This window comes from Aquarana catesbeiana, linkage group LG02, assembly GCF_042186555.1.
Source record: "Aquarana catesbeiana isolate 2022-GZ linkage group LG02, ASM4218655v1, whole genome shotgun sequence".
NCBI lineage: Eukaryota > Metazoa > Chordata > Amphibia > Anura > Ranidae > Aquarana > Aquarana catesbeiana.
In genome coordinates this window covers 454,800,873-454,826,850 of record NC_133325.1, presented here as the reverse complement: position 1 = coordinate 454,826,850, position 25,978 = coordinate 454,800,873, and the positions used below count along the sequence as shown (strand labels likewise).

Below are 25,978 nucleotides of genomic sequence, written 5' to 3'. Positions count from 1 at the left end.
GACGGGGAGGGACCACCAGCTGAATAACAGCCCCAACTCTGTTCCTGTGTGCTGTGTGAAGGGCGGTGTGTCCCTTCCCTCCAGTCAGCTCTCAGAGCTCTCTCTGAGCTCTGCATAGCATAATTTCAGCTATCTGCGCTTTTTTTTTTTTTCCCCTGACAGCTCAGACAAGCTATATAAATTATGCACTTTGACTGGATGTAGAGAAAAGAGGACTGCAGATAAACGGGTACAATTTATGTAGGAGGATTTGTTTCATCTGTGTTTTTCCTGAGGCTAGTCATTTCACCAGTTATATGTAAGGATTTACAACTACGGTAAGGTAAAAAAAATAATTTTCCAAAACGGCTTTCAGGACAGCACCCGAGAGATCATGGCTCCTCCTCCCACAGGAAACACCTCATCAATTAAGTCTTTAAATTGGAATCCTCCACGTTGCCTCATCAGTTTTTTGTGTTTCCTCCAGCTGGAGGAACACCTCTGGTGGGAGCCATGATCTCTCAGGTTTATCCTGGAAGACACAGGTTCTCACCTGTTAAGTCTTTTTTTAGGCTAGGAGAGTGAGCCTCCCACTTGCCTCTTACATGGACGGTCCCGTGGGCTCCCTCTCCCTCTTCCGTGCTCGGGGAGAGCCTGTACGTCCGGGGGTGCTGCCTCCAAAATTTTTAGCCTGACGGGCGGCCGTCCTATGTTCCCTTCTACATGAGGGATGAGCAGTGGCGGCCGCCATGTTGCTGGTGGCAGAAGAGCGCTTCAGCCACGTCCTGTAAGGGAGGAGGCAGCACTTCCGGGTCGGCACGTGCGTCATTTCCGGGCGCAAAGCGCAGTGGGAGAGGGCAGGGTCACCTGGCGCCTTTATTTCCGGTTCCAGGTCAGTGCAGCGGCGTTTTCGAATCTGGAACCGGTCGTTTCACCACGCGCCGCAGAAAGCTATGGATAGCGATGCAGCGGATAAGGGGGCAAGCCAAGGCGCCAGCAAGGCTAAGGTAAGGGACTGTGTCCTCTATTACCCTGGGCCGTTTTCTCCTGTGGGGGGGTTACTCACCCTTTTCCCCCCCTTCCCCACCACCCACCCTCCCCCACCTATCCGCATGTCAGCACAGGATCTTACCCCCTCTTCATAAGGTATGTTGCAGTGGCTAGATTTAGTATATCTGCCCTACAACAGGGGATTAGGTGGTGGTGGCTTGCTGGGCACATGGAAAACGAGATGTTTCTTCCTTAGTGCACCTGGGTGTATTATTTGCGCTGTATTACAGCCTTTTAAGCGTGGTTCTATGTCTCTTTTCTGTTTGTCCAGGCCAAAGGTTCTGCCCAACCAGTTAAGAAAAGGTGCCCTGTCTGCAAAGAAAAATTAAGCGATGCTTGGACCAAAACGCTTTGTGCAGAGTGCATTACAAAATTGGTCAGAGAGGAGACTCCATCCGTTTGTGGCGACTTAGTGTCAACAGTAAAGGATGAGCTCCGGGCCACCTTTCAAGCTTTTAGGTCAAACCTAAGAGAGGAGCCAGGTCCCTCTAGGGATCCTCTGGTTCCGCAGCCATCTTCAGAACCCCAGAGTGGTTCTCAAATAATTTTTGGGGGTCCGATATCCCAGGACGCTTCTCAAGGGTCCGTTTCCCTCGCTCCAGATGATACAGATTCTGAGGAGGAGGAAAATGAATCAGATACCGCTTCTAAATATAAATTGTCACTAGAAGAGGTGGGAGGACTCCTGAAAGTAATCCATGCCTCTTTGGGGATAGAAGAGGAAAAGAAGGAACTCTCCCTGCATGACCGCATGTATGCTGGTTTAGGAGATTCAAAAGGCCGTTCTTTTCCGGTCCATTCGGTTATCACTGATATGATTTAAAAAGAGTGGCTGGAACCTGAGAAAAAGCCTTTCTTTTCCCGGGCTCACAAGAAAAGATTTCCATTTGAAGAAAATCCAGATTCTATATGGAATAAGGTTCCAAAATTGGACTCGGCCTTTTCTCAGGTCTCTAAGTCTACGGACCTCGCCTTTGAGGATATGGGCACTCTGAAGGAGCCCATGGACAAAAGGATGGACCTGCTTCTTAAAAGAACCTGGCAGTCAGTAATGCACAATCTGAAACCAGCAATGGCAACAACCTGTGTTGCAAGGAACTTAGATCACTGGGTTAACCAGTTGAAAGCCCATGTCATAGCAGATTCCTCAAAACAGGAGATTCTAGACTCTTTTTCAACCCTGTCGGCAGCAATATCATATATTGCGGATGCATCTGCGGAATCTATCCGCATGTCAGCAAGGTCAGCAGCTTTAACAAATTCTGCCAGAAGGGCCTTATGGCTGAAGACGTGGCCAGGGGATGCTGCATCTAAAAATAGATTGTGTGGTATTCCGTTTGCAGGTGATCTGCTATTCGGTTCAGAGCTAGAGTCCATTCTTGACCGCACGGCAGATAAGAAAAAGTCGTTTCCGGTTAAGAAGAAACAGGTGCAAACCCGTAAGCGTTTCTTTCGGCCCCAAAAGAGTCAGCAGGAAGGAAAAACGCAGGGCAAGAGGAAGTCATGGTCTTCTCAGAAGCCCAAAGGTAGGGGTGGAGTGCTCTTCAATCCTCCTGCGGCCTCCGCAAAACCACAATGACTCCGTCAAGGTCGGGGGAAGACTCCAGGAGTTTCTTCCTCAGTGGAGAGCCATTTCCTCGAATCAATTCGTTGTAAAGATGCTCTCCCAGGGGTATGTGATAGAATTTACGGAAGAACCTCCAAGAAGATTCCTGGTGACAAAACGTCCCAAGGGACGCAGTCAAGGCTCTCGCTATGAAGTCCCTAATTCAGGAACTGAAAAATCAGAGAGTCATTGTTCCGGTCTCAGCGGGGGAGTTCTTCCAGGGGTTCTACTCACATGTCTTTCTGGTTCAGAAACCTTCAGGAAAGTTCCGTCTTATCCTGAATCTCAAAATGCGGAACAAATCGGTAGAATACAGAAGGTTTCGGATGGATTCAATATTTTCAGTAAGAAACCTCCTGTATCAAGGGTGCTATATGGCATCAATAGATTTACAAGATGCCTACCTCCACATTCCTATTGCCGCCAGGTCGCAGAAATATCTGAGGTTAGCACTGAAAGAAGGGAAGAAGATGGTACATCTGCAATTCAGAGCACTCCCGTTTGGTCTGTCATCATCCCCAAGGGTCTTCACGAAAATAATGGCCTAAGCTCTGGCGCCTCTGCGTCTAGAGGGGATCTCAGTTATTCCTTATCTGGATGACCTGCTGTTTTTTGCCCAGACCAGAGAAGGTCTTCAAGAGAACTTGCTCAGAGCCCGGGTTCATCTAGAATCCATGGGGTGGATTTTAAACCTTTAAAAATCAAATCTGATTCCCTCACAGGAAGTGTTGTTCCTGGGTTTCCGTATCAACTCTTTAGAACAAAAAATTTTTCTTCCAGAGGAAAAACAGGAAAAATTGGTACAAGTGGTGTCATTGCTACAGTCCAATCAAGTTCTGTCCATCAGGAAGGTTATGTCAGCATTGGGAACCCTGACCTCTTCCATTCCGGCCATCCAGTGGGCAAAGCTCCATTTCAGACCTCTGCAAAGTTTCCTGTTAAAAACCTGGAATCACCAGCAGGATTTACTAGATTCATTAGTGAGGATCCCTACTTCAGTAAAAAGAAGTCTGTGGTGGTGGAAGAACCAGACAAGGTACTCAGAGGGGCTGTTATGGTCCTTCCCAACTCAGGTGAGGTTGACAACAGATGCCAGTTCCTGGGGTTGGGGGGCTCATATGAGCGGCCGGTGGGCTCAGGGCTTGTGGGACACAAGAGATGCGCTGAGGTCCTCAAATTGGAGGGAACTAAAAGCTATAGAAATGGCCTTACTGACCTTTACGAAAGAAGTCCAGGGGCAACATACTCAGATCCTGTCAGACAACGCCACGGCGGTGGCTTACATAAACAGACAGGGGGGAACCAGAAGCAAAGTTCTGCAGAGCTTGGCAAAAGGCATTCTGAGTTGGGCAGAGCTCCATACTCTATCCTTATCCGCGGTCCATTTAAAAGGGACCCTAAACAGAGTAGCGGACTTCCTAAGCAGGAACCAGATTTTAGAGGCAGAGTGGCAATTGAATCCAGAAGTCTTCCAGTTAATAGTGCAGAAATGGGGGCGCCCAAGAGTGGATCTCTTGCCACCCAGGAAAACTCGCAAATGTCTTGCTTCTTCTCCCTGAACAGGAACGAGGCATCACTGGGAGTGGATGCTCTGGCTCAAGATTGGAAGTTTCACCTCTGTTACGCATTCCCCCCGTTTCAGCTTATCCCTCGGGTCATAGCAAAAATCAGGAAGGAGGAGACAACAGTGATCCTCATCACTCCTTTCTGGCCAAAAAGGCCTTGGTTTTCATCCCTTCTTCAGATGCAACAAGAACCTTACTGGCACCTTCCGTTAAGAAAAGACCTTCTGTTACAAGGTCCTCTGTTTTACCAGGAAGTAGCAAAACTAAAGCTCACGGCCTGGCTACTGAGGAGCAGCTCTTGAAGAGGAAAAGTTTCTCGGATAGGTTGGTAGCTACCCTCCTATCCAGTAGAAAGAAGGTTACAAGAGCAATCTATTCCAAAGTCTGGAAAATCTTCAACTCCTGGTGCACAGCATCTGACAGATCTCCGAAACAAATTTCTTCTGTGCTTGAGTTTCTGCAAGAAGGGGCGGACAAGGGCTTAGCGGTCAGCACCCTCAAAGTTCAAGTTGCTGCGCTGGGGGTATTCCTGGAAAAATCCATTTCATCAGAACCTTTAGTAATAAGATTCTTCAAAGCTCTTACCCGGTCTAGACCAGTGGTAATCAAAAGCTGTCCAGCATGGGACTTATCGGTTGTTCTACAGGCCCTGACCAAGGAACCTTTTGAACCCATTAATTTAGCCTCCCTGAAATTGATTACTTTGAAAACAGTGTTTTTAGTGACTGTTACAACAGCTCGAAGAGTTAGTGAGCTGCAAGCCTTATCAATCAGGGAGCCTTTCTTTTCCATTTTTTCAGACCGAATTGTTCTGAAGACGGATCCTAATTTTTTGCCGAAGGTCGCTTCGATCCAGAATCAAACTCAGGAAATAATACTTCCTACCTTTTGTTCTAATCCATCGGATAAGAAGGAAGAAGAATTCCATACCCTGGATGTTAAAAGAGCAGTCTTGAGTTACTTGGAAAACACTAAAGACTTTAGATGTTCAGATGCTCTGTTTGTTTTATTTTCCGGTAATAAAAAAGGAAGACAAGCTTCTAGAGGAACCATTGCCAGATGGTTGAGAATGGCTATCTCAGAAGCCTATTCCCTTACAGGTCAAGAGTCCATTAAATGTCCGGGCTCATTCTACAAGAGCTTCGGCGGTGAGTTGGGCAGAAAAAGCTGGCGCCACCCCCGAACAAATCTGTAAGGCAGCTACTTGGACAAGTCTGACAACCTTTGCCCGTCATTATAGCTTAGATCTCATGACGGCTGAGGACCAGGCTTTTGGAAGGAAAGTCTTACAGGCTGTTGTCCCACCCTAAATGGAGTAAGTCTCGATTATCCTCTCGGGTGCTGTCCTGAAAGACGTTTTGGAAAATTGCAAGTTAGACTTACCGGTAACTTGTTTTCCAATAGGCTTTCAGGACAGCAGTAACCCGCCCTTTTTTTATGCTAATGCTGTAATACTATGATATAACTGTCGCTTATGTGTTGCAGCTGGGGCCGGAGTTCTCTACAAACAACTGATGAGGCAACGTGGAGGATTCCAATTTAAAGACTTAATTGATGAGGTGTTTCCTGTGGGAGGAGGAGCCATGATCTCTTGGGTGCTGTCCTGAAAGCCTATTGGAAAACAAGTTACTGGTAAGTCTAACTTGCAATTTTCCACTAGCTGCCTACACACGTCCTCTCTTGATCCAGAGCTGTGCCCGTCTGCAGCAGCGCTTGTCTTCTCTCCCTCTCTCCCTCTCTCCATCACAGGCACAAATGCTGTCAGTAAAATCCTGTGAGGAGGGTGGGGCTGAGCTGCCCTGTGTATGTGTATGGACGTACATAGCTTTGCTTGGGAGTGAGCCCACATGCCTGCCTTCATAGCAAGCGGCTTGCTATGGGCGCAGGCACAGAAGAGGAGGAGCAGACAGCGCCAGGCAGGGACCCCAGAAGAGGGTGGTTCAGGGCCTCCCTGTGCAATATCCTTGCACAGAACAGGTAAGTATAACATCTTTTTTTTTTTATAGCTAAAGAACCTAGAGGCTTTATATCACTTTAATTCTTGCTGTGCCCGTGAAGCCAAGCATGTCAGCCACAGCATGTGTACGCCTCCATCTGCTGTCTTTGCAGCTTAAAGCTGAATTCCAGGTTTACTTTCCCTTTAGCAACTTTGTTTGGGCCAGGCTGGTCCAAACAAACTATTTTCTACACTAACAGGTGCACCCGCTGAGCGTGCTGTGTCAACTGTACGTAGCCTCCTGTACATACAGTATATAGCCTTGTATTCTGGAAGCGAAACAGACAAGACCTTCCTGTCCTACATGCAGAACAAAATAGTCGGGCCAAGTGACACTTAGCCATTCATGGGCTGCTTTGTATTGTACGAATGAGGCAGAGAGGTGGGCAGATGACGTCATGATCTCCAACTCAGCCAATTAGAGGAAGCATTGTATTCATTCATACCTAATAATTCTGCCCTGAAGGACCTTATTCAGACACTACTTGTTATAGGGTACCAACACTGCCCCTGTCTTGCAGTTGGTCTTCTGCATTGCACCCTGCCAGTCCCTCCCCTGATAGACTACAAGCAGCCACGCTGCCACATATTGCACAGACATGTTCCACTGTTGTCAACCATTTGTAACTTTAAAGTAAGCAGTGGGGTGGGGCTCAGGAACTTCTAATTTGACAAATGTGCAGTACAGCCAAGTTCCAATGCCATTTTATAGTCAACAGGGTTTTGTAAAGTGCTGTCACATATTGTGGTTGAACCTGAACATTTAAAAATGTACCCTTGTGAGCAAATCACCAGGACCATGGCTTACACCCAAGAGTTCTCAAAGAATGTAGCCAAATTATAGCTAAACCATTATTTCTAATTTTCCCAAGTCATCTCGCAGGACAGTTTATGAGAGAGAGAGAGGCTCCTCCAACCTAAACAGGAATATACTCCACAATACACCTCGACACAAGTGGTATATATGGCAATGCTGGATTTAAGGGACACGTAACTCCATATTCCAATCGGAGAATCTTTCAGGAAGTTCCTCAGATTCGCAGTGAATGGTCCAAAGGGGACTGTCCATTTCCAGTTCAATGTGCTTCGGGTTGGCATCTGCACACCACATCATCACAAAGGTTTTAGCAGAGGCGCTACAGTTTCTAAGAGCAAAATGGAGCGAGGTGATCCCTTAGATGATCTGCTACTCTTCGTATGCGCTGCTACTCTTCATATGCTCATGCTAAGACTGGACCTAGAAGTAACAATTTAATATCTAGAAAGCCTAGGATGGCTAATCGGTTTGGAAAAATCGCAGCCTTGTCCCACACAACGGGGGATCTTTTTAGGCTATGTTATCGATTCAGTGGAGACCAAAAATTTTCCTTGCAAAAGACAAGGTACAGAACCAGACACAAGGTGCGCACAACCTGATAAGTGGCCACCTTGTTCATCCAGGATGTCATAAGATCCTTGGGTCTAATGATGGCTGCCTATTCCAGAAGTGGGCACGGCTGCATACAAGAGCACTACGTCCTTTCAATTTGGGACGGACGCCAGGAATCTTAGGACTGTTTTTGTTTTTCTTTTCTATCGAGTGTTGTATGTTTTTAATTTTTGTTTCCTCTTGTTTTTTGGGGGTTCTTCTGTGCTCTGTTCTGTGTTTTTTAGCTGTAGCCATTTCTCCAGATTTTCTTCTCCTGGCCTGTGTATGTGCAAATGTGGTGGTATTGGAGTCTCCCTTGTTTTCTTAGGTGGTCTATGTGTGGTGGTTGGGATTTTGGGAAGATTGCTCCCCCTGTTTTGGGATGAGGCTCTTTTGGTGATCAGTGCTGGTGCCTACATGGTAACACTGAGCAGACCTTTTTGGCAGGTGGTACCCTGAAAGTACAGGTGGTCGCTTTGTCTAATTTTTTTGGAAATACAGTTAGCAGAAGAGCTTTTAGCCAAGACGTTCCTGACTACTATTGCAAGAAAGAGGACTGGTAGATTGCGGTCTGGGCTTGCTGACCCACCATCCCAGAGCATCAAACAGAGTGCAATGCAGAGGGACTACTGGTAAAGTTGGAGCTGTAGGTCGATGCCTAGCCGTAGTGCTGGCTCCTGTTCCCTGCGGAATGATACCAACTGCACTCATCTCTTATCCCGGCTAACCGTCTTCAGAGTGGTGCCAGCAGCAGGAAAGAAGAGATCTTCAGGTCAGTGTGAAGCAATACACTGGGCATATTAGTATAAGGCTGCTTTCACACTGATGTGCTGTGATTTACCCACTCTGCGGGTGCAGTGTACCTGCAGCTTTCCTGGGGGTTTGCTGAGCTTAGCCATAGACTTCTTCTGAATGCAGGAGTTTTGGTTTGCTTTCAGAAAGCGCACCACACCTGCAGGATATAACAGAAATCTATATCAAAGCACAGCTAGCCCACTGCAGCCACAGTGCAGGTAAACCGCAGCACATCAGTGTGAAAATGTAACCCCTTGGATCCTGTAGAAGCGTGCAGTTGCAGGGTGCTTGCAGAGTGGCCCCATTTACTTGAATGGGACACAATTGGCAGGTGGTAGCACCCACCAAAAGTAACAGGGAGTTTAATTCCTGCTGCAGCATGTGTACACCTTTTGACTGCTGCCTCAGCAGCTAAAAGGAGTAGGGATTGGGGGCACTAAAACCGCAATTAAACTGTACCACCCCCCCAACTTTGTGTGAAAGAGTCCTAAGTGTGCTGTTATCTAATGCAACTAAGGGCGTATTCACAAGTGCAGCAGGCACTGCTGCTCCTCTAAAATAGTAAAAAAGGAAGGTTAGATACAGCGCTGCTCTAAAAAATGGGACAAATGGCAGCCGACACGCCTATAGACTCAAGGTAAAAGACAATAAAACAAAAAAGTGTAGCGCTATGAACCCCAAAACAAATTAAAAATAAATCAAAAGTTAAGTATGGCGTCCGTTTATGAAGCAGTGATCAGCGGTGATCCCAAGGATCGCCGCTGATCACAGTCCATAAACAGTTTATGAAACAGTGATAATTGGGGGAGAACATGTTTGAACTTGTTCTCACGCCGATTATCTCTACACACGGAGAATCCTCATGAATGACACAGTAACGGCCAGTTTATGAAGCGGTGATCTCACCGCTTCACTGGCGATCTGAGTCAGAATTCACACTCCCAGGTTCACCAGCTCAGAGGTGGTGAATCGGGAAGTGAAGAGGAAATCTCGGGGGATCTGAGGGGGAAGGAGGAAAATTTTTAACTTCCTTATGCCTCGTTCAGACCCCCCAACACTGTAACCATGTCCCCCTGTCATATTTATGTGTATACATATAATGTGTATATGTGTGTGTGTGTGTGTGTGTGTGTGTGTGTGTGTGTGTGTGTATACATATGTATATAATGTAGGGGGACTCATTATTTTATTAACATTAATCCACACTGTCTGTCCGTGTATTGAGCAGTGATAATTTATCACTGCTTAATAAACTGACATCTTGGTGTTTCGGTGAATTTCTGGTGCTGTAATCTCGTAAAGTCTCACGAGATTCCAGTATCAGGGGCCGTTCTCCACTTTTGGAAGCGTTTGTAGATCGCTTCACTCCTCAGAAGGTGAAGCGATCTACACCGCTTCATAAACTGGCACACAGAGGAGAAAGATCTTCACTGTGAATGCCGGAGAATGAAGCAGTGAATAAATTTCACTGCTTCATAAACAGACACCTATGTGTGAACAGTATGTGAAAACAATATCACCACCTTTAAAATGTATCTGTAGGATACAAAGATAGAAATTATAAAAATATAATATATAATATTGTGCTATGAATCAGAACAACATTAAATATGTATATGTGAACAGTATGTGAAAATGTATCGCCACCTTAAGATGTATCCATAGGATACAAAATAAAACATAGAAATATAATAATGTGCTATAAATCAAAACAATATTAGATATACCAAAAACTTGTGAAAATTATTATTAATATGGATATTAATATTAATATTAAAAATAAATGAAATAAACTTAGAAGACCATAAAAAGTCTAATAGGTCTAGCACCTAAAAAGTTAATGGATAAAGATGTTCTAAAATACAAAAGTCCCCAATGTTGATTGTAGAAAAAAGGTGAAGGAAAAACCACCACCAGGGGTCTATGGAGTTTTAACACTGAAAATGATAGATCAATAACTCCCCAAATTTTACAGTAAAGAGGATCAACTGGATCTGGCAGGTGAGTGAACTGTAGAAAAACCACATGTGAACAAAAGATCTATAAGTGGTGCAGGGGCGGAACTGCACGCCATCAGCAGAAAGCGTCATGACATCTGATCGCAGCAATGGCATGACGGCGCCAGTTTTAACAGGGTATTGGACCAGGCTCATTGTGATCGTGAGACTTGTAAACAGACATTGTTTTTCTTTTGGGCATACTATGTCTGTTTACAAGTCTCACCATCACAATGAGCCTGGTCCAATACCCTGTTAAAACTGGCGCCGTCATGCCATTGCTGCGATCAGATGTCATGACGCTTTCTGCTGATGACGTGCAGTTCCGCCTGTTGCGCTCTCTGCATGTAATAATAATTTTCACAAGTTTTTGGTATATCTAATATTGTTTTGATTTATAGCACACTATTATATTTCTATATTTATGTTTTATTTTGTATCCTATGAATATATCTTAAGGTGGTGATACAGTTTCACATACTGTTCACATATACATATTTAATGTTGTTCTGATTCATGGCAAAATATTATATACAGTGGGGATCGAAAGTTTGGGCACCCCAGGTAAAAATGTGTATTAATGTGCATAACGAAGCCAAGGATAGATGGAAAAATCTCCAAATGGCATCAAATTACAGATTAGACATTCTTATAATATGTCAAAAAAGTTAGATTTTATTTCCATCATTTACACTTTCAAAATTACAGAAAACAAAAAAATGGCGTCTGCAAAAGTTTGGGCACCCTGCAGAGTTAATATCTTGTACTGCCTCCTTTGGCAAGTATCACAGCTTGTAAACGCTTTTTGTAGCCAGTCAAGAGTCTTTCAATTCCTGTTTGAGGTATCTTTGCCCATTCTTCCTTACAAAAGTCTTCCAGTTCTTTGAGATTTCTAGGCTGGCTGTCACGCACTGCTCTTTTAAGGTCTATCCATAGATTTTCAATAATGTTGAGGTCAGGAGATTGTGAAGGCCATGGCAAAACCTTCAGTGTACACCTCTTGATGTAATCCCCCGTGGATTTTGAGGTGTGTTTAGGATCATTATCCATTTGTAGAAGCCATCCTCTCTTTAACTTCAGCTTTTTCACAGATGGCATCAAGTTACCATCCAAAATTTGCTGAAATTTTATTGAATCCATTTTTCCTTCTACTCGTGAAATGTTCCCTGTGCCACTGGCTGCAACACAAACCCAAAGCATGATTGATCCACCCACATGCTTAACAGTTGGACAGAGGTTCTTTTCATTAAATTCTGTGCCCTTTCTTCTCCAAACGTACCTTTGCTCATTCCGGCCAAAAAGTTCTATTTTAACCTCATCTGTCCACAGAACTTGTTTCCAAAATGCCTCAGGCTTGTCTATATGTTCATTTGCAAAGTTCAAACGCTGATTTTTGTGGTGAGGACGTAGAAGAGGTTTTCTTCTGATGACTCTTCCATGAAGACCATATTTGTGGTACACTATAGTGGAATAGTGTACCACAACTCCAGTGTCTGCCAGATCTTTCTGGAGGGATCGTGCAGTCAAACGTGGGTTTTGAATTGCTTTTCTCACAATCCTGCGAGCTGTTCTGTCTGATATTTTTCTTGGTCTTCCAGATCTTGCTTTAACTTCCACTTTTGCTGATGACTGCCATTTCTTAATTACATTCCGAACAGAGGATATTGACATCTGAAAACGCTTTGCTATCTTCTTATAGCCTTCTCCAGCTTTGTGAGCATCAACTATTTTCAGTTTCAGTTTTCTAGACAACTGCTTAGAAGAACCCATGGTGCTGATTGTTGGGGCAAGGTCAGATGAGTCTGGCCATTTAAAACCTTTGAGATTGACATCACCTGGTCTTCCCAGATGATGATTGAGAACAATCCATGACACTGGCAGGTTTCAGCTTTGCAAAGGGGGCAGTGCATGCTATAAATTCTGCAGGGTGCCCAAACTTTTGCAGACGCCTTTTTTTGTTTTCCGTCATTTTGAAAGTGTAAATGATGGAAATAAAATCTAACTTTTTTTGACATATTATAAGAATGTCTAATCTGTAATTTGATGCCATTTGGAGATTTTTCCATCTTTCCTTGGCTTCGTTATGCACGTTAATACACATTTTTACCTGGGGTGCCTAAACTTTCGATCCCCACTGTATTATATTATATTTTTATAATTTCTATCTTTGTATCCTACAGATACATTTTAAGGTGGTGATATTGTTTTCACATACTGTTCACACATACTTAACTTATGATTTATTTTTAATTTGTTTTGGGGTTCATAGCGCTACAGTTTTTTGTTTTACTGCTGCTCCTCTGAAAAGTAATCCAAGTGTGTTTGACAGGTGGTGAGGAGGCAATATGTTGCCTCCTCACAACCTGATTTAGGCTATGTTTCCACTAGTGCGACTTTTCATGCGACTTGGGACTGAAAAGTCGCATGACAAATTGTATCCCATGATTTCCAATGAGTACCGTTCATATCTGTGTGACTTCAAGTCGCAGCGACTTCAAAGTAGTCCCTGCACTACTTTGGTCCCACTTTGATGCGACTTGAGTTCCATAGATACAGGCATTGCTTCAAATCACGGTAAAAAGTCACGGTAAAATCGCGGTAAAATCGCGCGACTTTGGGGACGCAATAGTGGAAACATAGCCTTAAACCCATAATTGCCATGCAATGTATGGGACTGCAACATGGCAGTACAGCAATTAAAAGTTTAAATCGGGTGTGATGAGGCAACACTGTCCTGTGAGCTTTGATTTCTCCCACGTTCTTGAGGTAGATCTCCACCTCTTTTAAGGTTGCCTACCCCTGTTTTAGAAGAACCCTTTGAACCTTTATAAGTTTGCTTTTTAAGAATATTGACAGTAAAAACGTTGCTTCTGGTTTCTCTGGTCTTGGCTAGGAGGATCAGCGAAATACAAGCTTTTTCGATTTCAGAGCCTTACTGTACTATCCTGCCAGAGAAAGTAGTCTTGTCCTTGGATCCTGGTTTTCTTCCAGAAGTTTAATGAGAGTTTTACAGACCGCAAAAAGTCAAAATTCCCTCCTTTTTTGAGTGGACCTCCTTTGGGTGGAATAAAAGCAGAGTTCAGCAATATAGATGTTGCAAGATACGTACCAAGGATTGGAGAACAACTCCCAGCATGTTTGTTCTGGATCAAAAAAGGGGAAGCAAGCGTCTTAAAAATACTATTGCAAGATTGATGAGTTGCGCAATATCAAACTCGATCTCTAGCCCCAACAAGTATCTGAGCACATTCGACAAGGGTGATGGCCATATCTTGGGCGGAATAGGCAGGTGCATCTCTGAGCCGGATCTGCAAAGCTTCTACTTGGAGTTTTCAAACATTCATTCCTCACTACCGCCTGGGCCTCCTCTCCAGCTGCAACCAAGCTCCAGGTATTTCTAGCATCTCGTCGTAAGCGGTCCTGGCAGATGGCTTGAGAAAGTTGTTTTTTTTTTTTTTTATCTGTTACCTTTATTTCTAGGAATCTTCTAGAATAGCGCCTGTACCAGGGATATACAATTAGTGGACCTCCAGCTGTTGCAGAACTACAATTCCCATGAGGCATAGCAAGACTCTGACAGCCACAAGCATGACACCCAGAGGCAGAGGCATGATGAGACTTGTAGTTTTCCAACAGCTGGAGGTCTGCTAATTGCCTATCCCTGGCCTATACCTTCCTTTGGTCCTGATTATATTACTTTTGGAGGTATATTTGCTACCCTCTCTCGGAGTAGTGGAAAGGGTTTTTGCCCTGCAGTAATTGTCTATAAATGCGGGTTCTGTCCAGACCTTTTATAATTATGTGAATCATTTCTGTTTAGGTGGAAGGAGCCTCTCTCTCTTGTAAGCTCTCCTGGAAGATTCCTGGAAATAGTTAACTGGTAAATAAAGAGGGTTTCGCCCCCCACAAAAAAATGACATGCCAAATATGGCATGTCAGGGGGTCACCTTCCCTTAAAGTGGAAGTTCCATTTTTGGGTGAAACTCCACTTTAAGTTTAATCTTCCACAACAGTCCCAGTTTCTCATGTGGCCCTTTGGGAAAATGAATTGCCCACCCCTGTTATAAATGATACAGAGTTTGAAATAGATCAATCTCTGTGTTTGCTGAGGAGAGATAAGTACTGTCAATCATAGTTTATTAAATATTGGTCCCCTTGCTAGATGCATGGTTGGAAAGTAGTGGGGGAATCACGGTTGACTAGAGCTGCACAATTAATCATTAAGAAATCGTGATCTTGATTCAACCCCTCTGACGATCTCTATTGCAGAGTTTGCCGATTCTTTCATATAACAAGTGGAGAGACTTGTCTGCTCACTCAGCTGTCAAAAGAAAATGTCTGGGTAGTCTGCCAAGTTTTTAACATGAAACATTGTAACTAACTCTTCCTTCTTAGATCAAAGGGATAAACTTCTGTGTAAAGAAAAAATCCAGGCAGTCTGCCAAGTTTTTACCAAGGTGTAAATGCAGGAAGTTTAACCACTTAAAGTCTAAATCTTTTTCTGACACTTGTTTCTTAAGTTAAAATCCAATATTTTTTGCTAGAAAATTACTTGGAACCCCCCAAACATTATATATATATTTTAGAAGAGACCCTAGGGAATAAAATGTCAACTGCTGCAATATTTTATGTCACTGTATTTTCCCAGCGGTCTTTCAAACGCAATTTTTTGGGAAAAAATACACTTCTTCAATGGATAAAAAAAAAAAAAACAAAACAGTAAAGTTAGCACAATTTTTTTGTTTAATGTGAAAGATGATGTTATGCCGTGAGAATTGTGGGAGAATTGTGATCTCTCTTCTAAGCAAAAAAATTGTGATTCTCATTTCAGCCAGAATCGTGCAGCTCAGCGGTTGACCACACTATCCAAGAAACGAGACTAGCTAGAAATCTGGGACAAAGTGTTACATGTACTTTGTTGCACTTTGCGTAGTGAGATGAATACTTTTTATTTCTTGGCCGTTTCTCTTTAGGAGTCTTGTTTATGAGAGTTGGGCTGCTTTTGCGCTTGGTATGTTTAGGCAATAATGCATTCTGTTGTGCTTCTTCACCTCACATTGCTGTTTACAAGTGCTGCGCATTCTTCTGGCAGTTAGTGGTCTCTGATACTAGACCTGTATCGCCTAACAATTTTTCTTTTCCCTTCTCTCCATCTTCCTACTGCATTCATTCTGTAGTATTGGTATTTGCCATTCATTTCACCTGCTGCATCTCTGCATCTCATGGTATGTTTCTAAAAACACTTTCATTTAGTATTTTAGCATATTTGTGATTGTGCTGCATCTGTGAAATTGATGCAGCTCCTTACCATTAAAATACATCTTCAATTTTCCTGCAGCCATTCTAATGGCCTAAGTGTTTTAGGATATTGATAGTACTGTAAAATTTAAAGCTTCTCTGAGAATCGCTGTGGAAAACATGGCTAATACAACCTACAGCACTGGAATGTGTCATTGTTCCACCTGTCGTTTTTGCTTTTTACAATAAACCTGCGCTTTTGCAAAGGGATATTAAACTGTTTATAGAAGTGTAGTCATGGCTGAGGATTGGCATGCTTTAGACAATTTTCACCATAGTCCTAAATTACAGTTCTCTACATTTTGAATGGAATACAGCCTATTAGAATGGTCAGGAGTTAAACAATTTCACCTTTCCTTTTAAGAAGTGTTAAGGCCAGAATTTGTTTGCCAGCTAGAGGATGCATATAGCTCAACCCCAGATATAAATTTTTGTTTTCGAGTGGAGAGGGTCAGAACCTAAATCAGCTTCTAAACATTGTCTGTGCCCTGTTGATGAGATTTCCACTTAACGTACTTCCTTTTTTGTCTGACATCCATCACCTGTGCAGGAAGTGAGGGCAGATCTCCCCAATGGAGACACCAGCAGTAATAAAAACCTAAAAGGTTCTAACCCTTTCCCACCTTACTATAAACATTGTTTTCATTGCTCTCTGTAACTCCTAAAAGTTTACCCACTCCCTGTACTGTCTGAAATACTTGAATTTTTCCAAATGTGACAGATAAAATCAGACTGGAGTAAAAAATTGGCAGAAGCTCCAACCTCTCTTCAAAACCAATGAAAAACAAATTTGACTGGAGTTAAACGAATGGGTGAATTTGCTTTGCGAACTTCTTTTTTTTTTTTTTTTTTATTATTATTGCCCTCAACAATTAATACAATTTTTGTAGGTTAAATTTTCTTGCACTGCTATTTATGGTGATTTCCTCTCCTCTTTTACTTGCATGTAATTTTTTTTTCTTTCTTTCCCCTGTTTGTTGCAACTATTACATGCTTATATTGTGCACGTTAGGTATTTTATTGTTTAAAACCAAGTGGTAATGAAGAGCAAAGTTTCTGCCTATTGTACACAATCACACATTAGCTTTATTTTTTATACTTTATTAGAGAGTTGTGAACAGGGTTATTTGGGTGTGATTGCTATGGACAAAGTAGGTTTGGCCTTCCTTGACGTTTTGTGCATCTGAATGACTGCATAGAATTCATTTCTTGGTGCTAATTATTGGTCTTGTTCCTTCTAGAACTCCGAGCTCTTCAATCTAACTTATGGATCCCTTGTTGCACAACTGTGTAAGGACTACGAAAATGATGAAGATGTCAATAAGCAACTGGAGAAAATGTAAGTGTTGCAGTGTGATTTCTTGTGATGTTTTGTACTTGTATAATTTCAAGTGAAGCCCCAAACAAATGGCTAAATACATTGTTTAAAAAAATGTGATGCCTAATTTGTTTTTGTGGGAGCTGAAAATCACTGCAATAGGAAGAGTTATTACAATGATGGCTGTAGTATGTGACTATCTTCTGCATATTAACCACTGTGTGTTGTTCACTTTGCAGGGTGGCCATTCAGGGAAGGTATTGCTTTCTTCTCAAAGGATGCAAAACATTCTCCGGGTTGGCGATTGTGATGTCACAGCCTCCCCTCTCCACACTGCCAAATTAAAAATGCATTGCATTGAAAACATTGCAAGGTGTTCTCAAATTGACAGCCCTGCCGAACAAGTGTAAGCCTGTGGTTACTATGTAATAGGGCAAGTGCATCGGGGCACATGGGACACCTTAGGCTAGCAGTGTGGTGTGTCCCTGTGCCGCACACATATATAGTGTGTGTGTGTGTGTGTGTACATATGTATGTATTTATGTATGTATATATGTTATGCTTACCTGCTCTGAGCAAAAGTATTGCACAGAGCGGCCCTGATCCTCTTATGGGGCCATCCATTGGTGGTACTCCTCTTCTTGGTGTGCAGCCATAGGAAACCGTTTTCTATTGTGGCACACCTACAATGCGTTGAAAAAGTATTCATACCGCTTGAAATTTTCCACATTTTGTCATGTTACAACCAAAAATGGAAATGTATTTTATTGGGATTTTATGTGATAGATCAACACAAAGTGGCACATAATTGTCAAGTGGAAGGAAACAATAAATGGTTTTTCATTTTTTTTTTTTTTTCTTTTTTTTACAAATATCTGAAAAGTATGGCATGCATTTGTATTCCTAACTAAAATCTATTGGAACCTATTGCCTTCAGAAGTCACCTAATAGAGTCCACCTGTGTGTAATTTAATCCCAGTATAAATACAGCTGTTCTGTGAAGCCCTCAGAGGTTTGTTAGAGAACCTTAGTGAACAAACGGCATCATGAAAACCAAGGAACACACCAGACAGGTCAGGGATAAAGTTGTGGAGAAGTATAAAGCAGGTTTAGGTTATGAAAAAAATATCCCAAGCTTTGAACATCTCACGACGCACTGTTCAAATCACCATTTGAAAATGGAGAGTATGGCACAACTGCAAACCTTCCAGGATATGGCTTGTCCACCTAAACTGACAGGCCAGGCAAGGAGAGCATTAATCAGAGAAGCAGCCAAGAGGCCCATGGTAACTCTGAAGGAGCTGCAGAGATCTACAGCTCGGATGGGAGAATCTGTCCACAGGACAACTATTAGTCATGCACTCCACAAATCTGGCCTTTATTCAAGAGTGGCAAGAAGAAAGCCATTGTTGAAAGAAAGCCATAAGTAGTCTCATTTGCAGTTTGTGAGAAGCCATGTGGGGGGACACAGCAAACATGTGGAAGAAGATGCTCTGGTCAGATGAGACCAAAATATAACTTTTTGGCCTAAAAGCAAAGCGTTATGTGTGGCAGAAAACTAACACTGCACATCATCCTGAACACACTTTTTGGCCTAAATGCAAAACGCTATTTGTGGCGGAAAACTAACACTGCACATCACCCTGAACACGCCATCACGACTGTGAAACATAATGGTGGCAGCATCATGTTGTGGGGCTGCTTTTCTTCAGCAGGGACAGGGAAGCTTGTCAGAGTTGATGGGAAGATGGATTGAGCCAAATACAGGGCAATCTTAGAAGAAAACCTGTTAGTGTCTGCAAAAGACTTGAGACTGGGGCGGAGGTTCACCTTCCAGCAAGTCACCCACCATAAACCTACAGCTAGAGCTACAATGGAATGGTTTCGATCAAAGCATAGTGTTTAATGTGTTTTAAAATGGCCCAGTCAAAGTCAAGACCTAAATCCAATTGAGAAACTGTGTCAAGACTTGAAATTGCTGTTCAGACGCACTCCATCCAATCTGACGGTGCTTGAGCTATTTAGCAAAGAATAGGCAAAAATGTCACTCTCTAGATGTGCAAAGCTGACATACCCAAAAAGACTTGCAGCCGTAATTGCAACCAAAGGTGGGAACACACGATCTGTCTCCTCTCCCCTGACAGAACGGGGATGTGTGTGTGTTTACACACACACACACACACACACACACATCCCCATTCTTGTTCTGTCACGAGTGATCGCGGGTGCCCGGCGGACATCGCGCCCAACTGGCACGCGATGCGCGCCTGCAATAGCGTCTTAAAGAGCCGGCGTATACCTACGGCGATTTGCGCAGCCGTGCCAACCTGCCACAGTATAACTGCGGCGGCTGATCGGCTAGCAGTGAAAGTTGCAGTTTTTGCGAAGCAGAGAAGAGTGAATGTGGCCAAAAGCTTGTGTGGCCACTAATGCAAAAGAAATAGTGGTGAATGGGCAAGGTTTCCCTACATGTTCATTTATTTTTCCCTAGGTCAATCAGCTTGGGCTGCCTGCTACAATATATTGACTCATGATGTGACTGTAATCGGCTGGATCCTAAAACCTGTCTAAGCTAACAATATTGCATCATGCATGCCGTAGTGCATGAGCTGCCATTTATTTCAATGGCACCCCAATGCACTCGGGCAACTCATTTCTGATGCACAGGCTTTGCAGCTCACCACAATACATGGTAACACACTTTCGTGTGTGTGGTGTGCTGTATCATAAACAATGCTGTTCTGGGGTGCTGGCAGCCCGTTTATTTAATGGGTGGCTTTAAATCTAGGCATATTTGGTAGACCTCAAGTATCCCTATACCCTCTTTAGACACAAATGCCAGAGCCTGGCTTGATTGTGACATCTCTCACTGAGATTGAGGTGGCCATCCACTCATTTCCCCCACACAAATCCCGGATGGATTCCCAGTGGAATGGTATCGGCAGTAGTCTGACACGCTTACACCCTAGCTTTAATCTCTATACGCCTATTGTTTTGAGAATGTGATTCTGCCTCCTTCCATGCTGGAGGCCTATGTAGTCCTCCTTCCTGAGCCTGGGAAGGACCCCACTCATTACTCCTTCTAAAAACTCATAGCACCCCTCAACGCTTATATCAAAATCCTTATGAAGGTTTTGGCCTCTCGGTTGTCCACGATTATCACCGCCCTGGTTGATAATGACCAAACTGGCTTCATGCCAGGGAAATCTACGGACACCAATCTCTGCCGCATATTTACAAACCTGCAAATTTCCCATGAGGCAGTTGGCATTAGGGCGGTGGTGTCATTGGATATGGCCAAGGTGTTCAATTTGGTGGATTGGGGCTACATGAGAGTGGTGTTGGAGCGAATGGGCTTTGGGCCAAATTGTTGCAAATGATTCTCGCTATTGTACAACCTAGGATGGCTTTTAAAAGAGGGTCCTCTATTTCCCCCTTCTTCACTATTGGCAGGGGAACTAGGCAGGGGTGCCCCATTTTGTTCTCCTCAGTTTTATGGGTAAATTGGGGAAAATTGACCAATCTACCACTGGACCCTGGTACTAGTACTGCGGCAGACAGTACTTTACAGCTACAGTGGGTCTCCCAATTTACATATTTAGGGGTCTGCATTTCCTCTAGGGTTGTGGATTATTTCGCTTTAAATTTGCAGCCGCTGTTGGACTTCTTTTGAAAAGGAAGGTCAAGGCGTGGAGTAATCTCCCCTTGTCGATTGTTGAGGGGGGCATCAACCTCCTTTATAATAAGGTCCTTAGAGTTTATTCTCTATTTATTTTTCCCTGTGATTCACCAGTTTGGGTTCTGTGCTTTTCTTTTCGTTGGGTCCACAGCCTTTTTGGTTCCTTCATCTGGAGACCCTTTTCTCCACCAATTGGCCTCAGGGCCCTTCAGGGGCCTTGGGGGGGTCTAGTGCTCCCAGATTTGTATAAGTATTGGCAGAACAGGAAATTTTTTTTGCACAAAAGTGGCTCCTGGGGGGATGATGGGGATTCGGCCACGGTGTTGGAGGCAGCGGTATTGGGCTCTGAGAGCTTGTGACTTCTCATATACAGAGGTTCGGGAGCCAAATTTCCTCTTACAGGAACGATGCGAGCCTCAATCAAAGCTTGGGAATGTGTTCAGGTTATACTGCTGCCCACCTCTGGCTCCTTTTCACTGGCTTCCATGCTGCGGATGAATCACCAGTTCCCCCAGTTTCTTACTATACCTGACCCCATTATGAGCCACAAAAAGGTTTAAAACTTTTAGAGGATGTCACTAGAGGGGGCAAATTGCCGTTGTTTGCTGATCTGAAACAATGGTTTGACCTGCCCAACGCTTATCTCTTCAGATACCTCCAACTACTGAATGATTTCGGCCCTCGACCTTGGAGAATGTGCTAGTTGACACCATCAAAAAAAGCCTTGGATTTATATAAAGAATTGTTCCCTGTCCATCATTGTTTCGGCTTCATTCATCACAGAGCAGACACGGGCAGCCAGCCTGACCACTTATAGTGATCCTGGGCACCCCGTTGAAACGGGAGAAATCAGGAAAGGCGTTGGGAGGGGGGAACAGTGATCAGATGTTTCTAGAACTGCTCTTAAAGTGTTACTAAACCCAGAACTCCACATTCACTATATCTGGTCTCCCAAAGTACACAGAACATAGAAATGCAGTTATTTTAGTAAATCTAAACGGCTAAATACCCTTTCTCGTCAGCAGTATATAGCAGTCTTGTGACTTCTATCAGTCCCTGGTTAAAGCTTGTAGGAGGAGTTCCCATACTGCACTGAGCTGTCTTATCAAGATGCAGGACCCCTGACATTCTGTCTGGACAGTGCTGATCACATGAACTCTCCCAAGGGAAAAAAAACCTCCAGCAATACACACCAAACTGAGCATGTGCAGCCTGACTCCAGTAACTCTCTTATCCTGGCCTGTTCTGGAGTCGGTGGAAGAAGAGGAGGATCTCTGTATACAAGCTCAAACAGCCTTTTTACACAATGCATAGGATTAACCTCTTCGGTTCCACAGTGAGTATAACCAGCATGCTTTACTGCATATACAGACCGATTTCACTGTTGTGGGTTTAGTAACACTTTAGTGCTTCCATCGGAAAGCGCATCACCAGCAATAAGAAATGATAGCTGCAGCCATGATCCTGGTATAACCTTGTTCCTAAGGATATATCTATCTATCTATCTCTAAGGACTGCAAGTGGTTAAAAAAACCCTGTGTTTTTGAAGACCACTACTACATTGTAAATCTCTGAAATATCAATGTCAGCTGTGACCATTTGTCTTATTGACATTCCTTAAAAGTCAGAATTGTTAATGTAAATTGTGTTTCCAATAAAACACGTGGTGGTAGCTGTTTGGATGTGAAACAGATTAATGGCATAGTTAGCCGACCCCAGTGTCGATCACTTTCAGTTTGCTGGCACATGGATTGTGGTCCAGCGAACTAGAAACTCTCTCTGCCTGGTAAGGGTGAGAGGATCATCATAATATATTGGTGGCATAATGGTAAGATGTGACCTGCCATATTTCACATATTGGTGTCAGTGACTGGGATTCGACAATGCTGTTGCCAAGCCTGGAATTTTATTTTGCTGCTTTAAACCAAAAGTTTAATTGGACTTTAAGTATAGGTCACCCTCAGTAAAGCTGTTGTGTCACTGGATTAGACAATCCAGAACTCTAGAGGCTCTGCCAAAACATCTACCTGAATAAACTCCACTTTTGCAAATTCTCTCTGTATGTGCGTTATAATTAATCGAAATTAGTCGATTTAATCAATTTTTTTTTTATCGATTTATCGAACACGAAAATTTTAATCGGTAACAGCCCTACTATAAACAAAAAAGAGCGAACATTTTGAAAAAAAGCAATATTTTTTACTTTTTGCTTTACTAAATATCCCCCAAAAAATATATAAAAAAAAAATTTATTTCTTCCTCAGTTTAGGCCGATATGTAATTATCTACGTTTTTTTTTGGTTAAAAAAACAATCGCAAAAAGCGTATGATTGGTTTGCACAAAAAGTTATTGCATATACAAAATAGGGGATAGATTTATGGCTTTGTTATTAATTTTTTTTTTTTTTTATTAGTAATGGGAATCTGCGATTTTTATCATGAGTGCAACATTGCGGTGGACAGATCAGACACTTTTGACACTGTTTTGGGACCATTGGCATTTATACAGTGATCAGTGCTATAAAAATGCACTGATTTCTGTGTAAATGTCACTGGCAGGGAAGGGGTTAAACACTAGGGGGGTGATCAAGGGGTTAACTGTGTTCCCTGGGCGTGTTCTAACTTTAGGGGGGATGGGCTCACTAGAACATGACAGAGATCATTGCTCCTGATCACTGGGGGCAGTAGATTTCTGTCATGTTGCTTGGCAGAACAGGGAAATGCCTTGTTTACATAGCCATCTCCGCGTTATGCCTCTCCGTGTCAGGATCACGGGCCACCCGCGGACATCGAGTCCGCAAACCCGCGGGCACGATCCCGCGGCGCGCCCGCTAGCTGCCGTTGATGCAGCGACGTACGGGTACGTTGTTTTGCGCACCCATGCCACTTTGCCGACGTATATCACGTGATCCGGTCGCCAAGTGGTTAACTGAAAGTGACCTCCTACTTATGTATTTCATAGTCGTCATCTGCTCCATTTTTACTTGCACAGTTTTTTTGGCAGGATTACTTTATATTGTGGTTTTCTGAGTACTTTTATTTGTTCAAGTATAGCTCTTTTTATAGAGTTTTTACCAGACTGCTCACTTATTTAGTGTGTGTGTGTGTGTGTGTGTGTGTGTGTGTGTGTGTGTGTGTGTGTGTGTGTGTGTGTGTGTGTATATATATATATATATATAGATATAGATATAGATATAGATATAGATATAGATATAGATATAGATATAGATATAGATATAGATATAGATATAGATATAGATATAGATATAGATATAGATATATATAGATAGATATAGATATATATATAGATAGATATAGAGATATATATATAGATAGATATAGATAGATAGATATAGATAGATATAGATAGATAGATATAGATAGATATATATATCTATATAGATATATATATCTATATAGATATATATATCTATATAGATATATATATCTATATAGATATATAATCTCTTTTCCGCCTAAATGTTTTGCTAGAAATGATCTGACATCTTGTTCGGCCAGTGAGACCAGTGCTATAATCGGTTATGTTAGATATTTGCATTTGAGAACATATATTTGTCACATATGTATTCTGTCTGTGAAAAGAGTTCATCATGTACAAATTCTTAAAGTGGAGGGCCACCCTGAAAAAAAAAAAAAACACCAAAAATCCTAAAAAAAAAAAAAAAAAATTTGAAAAAAAAAAAATTAAACTTGCCTAAACCCTTGTTGCTAGGTAGTCTTCCTAATCTGCCTCTTCCTATTCCGCGGTGAGTTCTTCTCCTAGACGAGCCCCCGTTGTCTTCTGGGAACTGTGTGTGTTCCCAGAACAGCACGGGGCCATTCACAGAACGGAACGCCGCTCGGGCATGCGCAGTAGGAACCTAGCAGTGAAGCCGCAAGGCTCCACTGCCTGTTTCCCTTTCCTAGGATGGTGGTGCCGGGACCCGAGAGCCGGGGGATGGGTCGGACTCAGGCGGCCGACATCGCGGGCTCCCAGGACAGGTAAGTACTTATTTAAAGTCAGCAGGTACAGTGTTAGTAGCTGCTGACTTTAAATTTTTTTTTTTTTTTTTTTTTTTTTTTTTTTTTTAGGACGGAATCCCGCTTTAAATGAACAGGCTCTGTTGTGTTTAAGAAGACCGGTCCAGTCTGGCATTTTCTTTGTGGAATTACATCAGGTGTAGAACCATGTGAAACTTTTTTACTCTTATGCTGAAGTAGATGTCTTTAAAATATCCAGGAAAGTGAAAAAAAAAATGCAAAAAAGCAAACCTAACCACAGAAGCCTAAAAGGAAGGACTTGTAATTCCCCCAGAAGGAGTTACAACATGTCAAGACATTCTAAACGATGCCTCTCTGTGCAGTCTTGCCAAACTGCGATTAAGTGCACATGCTAAAGCAACTTTCAAACAAATAGCTGCTATCAAGTTTTCCAACGGGAAATGTGAAGACAGACAGACAAATATTTGATATAAGCATGTTTGTATTTTTCTGGACAGTTACTAGATCCCAGACATTCCCAGTTCTTGGTAGACAAAGGCATCACAACAACTGTGAGAAATTTAGAAAATCCATTTAAGTTTGGGTGTGCAGCTAGTCTACTCAACCATCCTTCTTCCCTTTTTTTTTTTTTTTTTTTTTTTATATTTAACAGCACCACAGTGGAGCTGGCATCTAGCAATTTTTACCAACGCAGCAAAGGATATTCTGTTGGAGGTTCCAGCAGCAGTGTGGGAAGAGGCTTAAATAGAGGAACAATGCCTGGGTGGGGCTAACAGGGGTTTCAGTGTGGAGTGGAGAGTGTCACAGGGTTTGGACATCACCTGTTATGGTTCATGTGGGTTGTGTATTGTGATTTGCACTTCTTTACTGACACTTATATCCTGAAGTGCATGGCTTGTTTTTTGTCTGTTTCTACTGTTCTGTGTGTTTTTCTTTCAGGGGATACAACATAGGTGTACGGCTGATTGAAGATTTTCTAGCCCGTTCAAATGTTGGAAGATGCCATGACTTTCGAGAAACAGCAGATGTCATAGCTAAGGTAGTGTTTTTTTTTTTTCTGGCGAAAAACTAGAAAAACACAAAAGCTCCAAAACCTGATATTTTAGTTTCTTAAAGTGCCGCTAAACCCACATCATAAAAAAACGATCAATAAATGCTGTATTTCATGCTCAGTTACTATGAGATTTTTTTTTTTTTTTTTTTTTGTATTCTGCAAAAAAAAAAAAAAATGGCTGCTGTTGCTCTGTATCTTCATTCTGTTCATGTCCCCAATTGAGATAGGGAT

At 42.8% G+C, this 25,978-nt stretch overlaps 1 protein-coding gene across 1 annotated transcript in view; it reads left to right on the top strand.

The window, feature by feature from the left end:
* TRAPPC3 (trafficking protein particle complex subunit 3) overlaps positions 1-25,978 on the top strand; it is a 48,504-nt gene that overhangs the window by 4,242 nt on the left and 18,284 nt on the right. The window contains exons 2-3 of the mRNA XM_073615605.1: positions 16,936-17,033; positions 25,633-25,732. Coding sequence (XP_073471706.1) covers positions 16,936-17,033; positions 25,633-25,732 — 198 coding nt within the window. The remainder of the gene's footprint in view (positions 1-16,935; positions 17,034-25,632; positions 25,733-25,978) is intronic.